Raw genomic sequence first — 4,703 nt, 5'->3', positions numbered from 1 at the left:
ATATATACATACATACATATATATATATATATATTTTTTACCATAGGTAAGAGTCAAGTGCCAAAAAGAATATCCACTATTTTTGGTTCTCAGGTTCAGAAAAGTGATAAAAAAAATAAACAGAAACAAAAATAAATTAAAAAATGGATAAAAAGATAAACACAAAAATGAAAATAAAAACAAAATATGAGTGATTGGAGCCTTATGAGTAATAAAGGAAGAAAAAAAAGATAACAAATGCGCTAAAGATATTTTTTAATAAATTATTCTAATAAATTTTTATTAAAAAAGAAAAAAATTAATAAATATATATATTTTTTTTCATAGAAGTAGTATTAAAATTTTTTAAAAATAATTTATTAATAATTATCTAGCCAATTTGATAGGATCCTGCCATGTGTATAAATTGCCACGTGGTTACATCAACGGGACCTAAGCCTCCCCAGCTCTTATCTGCCGCATTAGTTGGAGGTTGGCAGTACATGTACGTAAGGCCAAAAAAAATTAGTCCATAGAGTAGCTCTTCTTGGCTTTCTCTTCCACCAGCAGCAACAAATTTTTTTTTTATTTTTTGGGTCTCTGAACTCCGAAGTCAAATCCAATGGAGGGTCTAATCCGGAGCTCTGCAAATTACGTCCCTCTCTCTCCCATCAGTTTCTTGAAGAGATCAGCTTTGGTCTACAGGGACAGAACCTCTGTTGTGTACGGTGATGTTCGGTACACCTGGAAAGACACCCTTGAACGCTGCACTAAACTCGCTTCTGCTCTTGCCCAGCTCGGAATTTCTCGTGGAGATGTGGTAAGTACTAAGTACTGGCTTTCTCAGTTTTATTCTTAATTTCCGCAGCACTTGATTCTATGTTGTTGTCACCTTTTACTTTTTTTACTTCTGGGCTTGGTGTCTTTTGTTTAATTTATCATTGCGTGAAAGAAATTTGAAGAGAAGTTCTATTAGTATGTTTTTGGACTTTAATTTTTTTGTTACAATTTAGAGTTCAACTTTTGTCGATTGTATCAAAACTTAATCATCAGGTAGAAACCCATAAAAAAAATGATCAGGTAAAAAGATTTTAAAATAAATCCTAATTAATACGTTATTATAAAAGTACTTTATTTTGGTAGAAAAAACACTGAAATGCCTAACATCTATAGACTATAATGCATGAATTATATGCTACAACAACAACAGGGCCTTAGTCCAAAAAATTTTGAAGTCGGCTATGAATCCTTGACAAGATTAGTCGTGATCAGCCAAATGTATTATTTTCCTCCATTCTATTTGGATTTCATAGCCTCTATTACTTCTTCAATTGATATGTCCTTTTTAACTGCAGCTGTATTCCTCTATTCTAGTCTAGAGTGGTGTGATTTAGTTGCATTGTCTGCTTCTCTCCCCATTTTCTGCTCTGCAAGGGGCCTCCATGTGGTTCTTTCAATGGAGTTTGACTCTTTCCTCCCCATTTGTTTTCCTATTAATTTATTATAGCTACTGAGTCAAGTACAGCTAACAAGTATCTTCAATTAATTGAAAATTAGGGACCCCTCTAAGCTCTTTTTTTAACTAATTCAACAATGTCTTTCATTTATTGAGGATTTTTGGGGATATAATTAAAAATGTTGCTTTTTTCTTCATTCAATGCCATTACAAAAGAGGTAGTTTTAGTGAGGGGGGGCATTGACTTTTGCACTCCCTCCCTCAATTGTGTATAAATTGAAAAAATTAAGGGTTTATTATCTAAAGCTTGGCCCTCCTTGGAAAAAAATTGCCGACTTCACCACTGGTATTAATTTATGATGAAATGATTGGATGATTATCATCAGATTTCAGTACATTTTGAACAACATCTTGATGGAAGCTTAAAAACGTATTTAGGCTTTTGAGACCTTGCGTTTCACTTTAAAAGGTATCAAATATGAGTCATATCATTTCTTTCTTGGTTTGTTTTTGTTTTTGTTTTTACTCTTGTTCTATCCTTGGCACCCATTTTGGCAATGAGGAAATTGTAAGTTTGTTTGTGTTTTTTATGCTTGTAACAAGTGGGGGAGGACGAATCAAAACTTGATTCTTCCCATAGGGAGATCGGACAATGCCACTGAACCATAATGCTCTTGTTGGAAAAAGTAAGCTTTGTTTTGTATAAAGATTTCCATGCACTCCATCCCTCTAAAGTGACAGTACTCATTTGAAAGAACCTGACCTTTAATTCATATTTCCTCAAAGTTTATAATAGTAGTTCAACTTTTTCATCTGAAAGATAGATTACAAAAATTAAAGTTTTTATATCTAACTTTTCAAAATTGATATCTTAAAATGAATAAGAGACTCTTATGTTGAAAATGAATAAAGTGAGTAGCTCATAGCTGGTCATGAATCTATATAGTTTGCAACTCGATACCTGATGTTTAAGTGACCAAAAGGCACCTAGAATATGTTTTCTTTTAACCAGCATTGCTTGCTTGAAGATGTATTGGCTTTTAATGCTTGCTTCTGTCTCTCTCTCTAAATCCTACTCAGTTGGTTTTCTTTTTCAAATTTTCTATACCTTTTCCATCACAATTTCTTTAGTTATCTAAAGTGCTTGAGGCATCAATTATTTTTAAGTATTAACTATATTACTTTATTTCCTAAAATTTTTTTCTTTCTTTTTTACCCTCTCAGAAGCATGAAAGCACTCTACTACAATTAGCTAAGATCACAACATCCTTAATCTTTATTTGTGTTTTCAATAAACTTTTTACTCACCTGAGCAGGTTGCTGCATTGGCCCCAAATATTCCAGCAATGTATGAGCTACACTTTGGTGTTCCAATGGTAGGTGCAGTTCTTTGTACACTAAATACACGTCATGATTCGGCAATGGTATCAGTATTATTGAGACATTCAGAAGCCAAAATAATTTTTGTAGACTACCAATTTCTTCATATTGCTCAAGGAGCGATTGATATTCTATCCAAGACGAGGACCAAGCTGCCCCTGCTAATCTTAATTCCAGAGTCTGATCAATCATCCTCCAACATTAGCAACACCATTTCCACATCAAAGAATCTGGAATATGAGAGTCTTTTACTAACCGGAAGACTTGATTTTGAGGTCAGGTGGCCAAATGATGAATGTGATCCAATCTCGCTAAATTACACTTCAGGTACCACATCAAGCCCAAAAGGTGTTATTTATAGCCATAGAGGTGCCTATCTCAATTCACTTGCAGTGGCACTTTTCAATGAGATGAGCTCAATGCCTGTATATTTATGGTGTGTTCCTATGTTTCACTGTAATGGGTGGTGTCTCACATGGGCTGTGGCTGCTCAGGGTGGCACAAATGTCTGCCAAAGGAATGTGACTGCAAGAGGAATTTTTGAGAATATTTCTCAGCACAAAGTGACCCACTTGGGTGGTGCACCCACAGTTCTGAACATGATAATAAATGCGGCAGCTAGTGAGCGGAGGACACTTCCAGGGAAGGTGGCAGTCATGACAGGTGCTGCACCTCCACCTCCACATGTGCTATTCAAGATGGAGGAACTAGGATTTATTGTTACCCACTCATATGGTCTGACAGAAACTTATGGTCCTGCAACAGTTTGCACTTGGAAACCTGAATGGAATTCTCTTCCTCGAGATACTCAGGCAAAGCTTAAGGCTCGTCAAGGGGTTCACCATCTCGGCCTTGAGGAAATTGACATTAAAGATCCTGTTACCATGAAGAGTGTACCCCCTGATGCAAAAACCATGGGTGAAGTTATGTTTAGAGGCAACATTGTGATGAATGGATACTTGAAAAATTTGAAAGCAACACAGGATGCATTTAATGGTGGATGGTTTCGGAGTGGGGACTTGGGAGTGAAACACTCTGATGGCTACATAGAACTAAAGGATCGTTCAAAGGACATTATCATTTCTGGGGGAGAAAATATTAGCACAATTGAGGTGGAAGCTGCACTTTCTAGTCATCCAGCAGTTCTTGAGGCAGCTGTTGTGGGAAGACCTGATGATCACTGGGGGGAGACTCCTTGTGCATTTGTGAAGTTGAAGAATGGGTCTAATGCCAGTGCAGAGGAGATCATTAAGTTCTGTCGGGATAGATTGCCCCATTACATGGCTCCTCAAACTGTTGTTTTTGAGGATGATCTGCCAAAGACTTCAACTGGGAAGACACAGAAATTTGTTTTAAGGGAAAAGGCTAAGGCCATGGGAAGCCTTCCAAGGAAGAGCATCAGTAGACTGTAATGCACCTTCAAGGAATTTGAAGGAGGTGACTGTTTACTTAGTACCCTGTTCCTTTATGTTGTAATTATCGTAACTAGCCGCGAACCTGCGCGTTGCGCGTGATAATTATTGTTATAGTGGTTTTATTAAAAAAAAATTACAATTTAAACTAATCTAATAATGAGTAATGTATTTTGTAATTATATTTTTATTTATTATAGGAACAATTATAAACGTAATAGAGAAACAATCCAAAACACAAAAAAAACGTAAACTAAAGAAAATTTAATAAAACTTAACAATGATTAATTGAACCAATATTAGGATAAAATTTTGTTTTTGATAATCTATTAAGGTTATTTGCTTTATAGAAATTATAATTTTAGCCGCCCAAAACATATTATCAAATAAACAATTATTAGCAAAATCTAAGAATTAAATTTTTATACATGCATTGTTATACAATAATAATAATAAAAATAAAATTGTAAAAGTTA

The 4,703-nt window shown here is 35.0% G+C and overlaps 1 protein-coding gene across 1 annotated transcript; it reads left to right on the top strand.

The window, feature by feature from the left end:
• The first annotated feature begins 490 nt into the window (after nt 1-490).
• Nucleotides 491-4,384, top strand: LOC115974134 (probable acyl-activating enzyme 1, peroxisomal). The gene is made up of 2 exons (XM_031094349.1): nt 491-799; nt 2,752-4,384. Exons 1-2 carry the CDS (start codon nt 602-604, stop codon nt 4,225-4,227), a joined length of 1,674 nt encoding a protein of 557 aa, XP_030950209.1. The 5' UTR covers nt 491-601; the 3' UTR covers nt 4,228-4,384.
• The last annotated feature ends 319 nt before the right edge of the window (nt 4,385-4,703 follow it).

The sequence above is a fragment of the Quercus lobata genome, chromosome 2, assembly GCF_001633185.2.
Source record: "Quercus lobata isolate SW786 chromosome 2, ValleyOak3.0 Primary Assembly, whole genome shotgun sequence".
NCBI lineage: Eukaryota > Viridiplantae > Streptophyta > Magnoliopsida > Fagales > Fagaceae > Quercus > Quercus lobata.
Note: the sequence above shows the minus strand (reverse complement) of the source record. Positions and strands in the feature narration are given on the sequence as shown.

Coding starts and splice junctions, on each gene's coding strand:
- LOC115974134 (XM_031094349.1), top strand. CDS start 602: ATGGAGGGTCTAATCCGGAGCTCTGCAAATTACGTCCCTCTCTCTCCC. Junction 800..2,751: donor GAATTTCTCGTGGAGATGTG/GTAAGTACTAAG, acceptor TCACCTGAGCAG/GTTGCTGCATTGGCCCCAAA.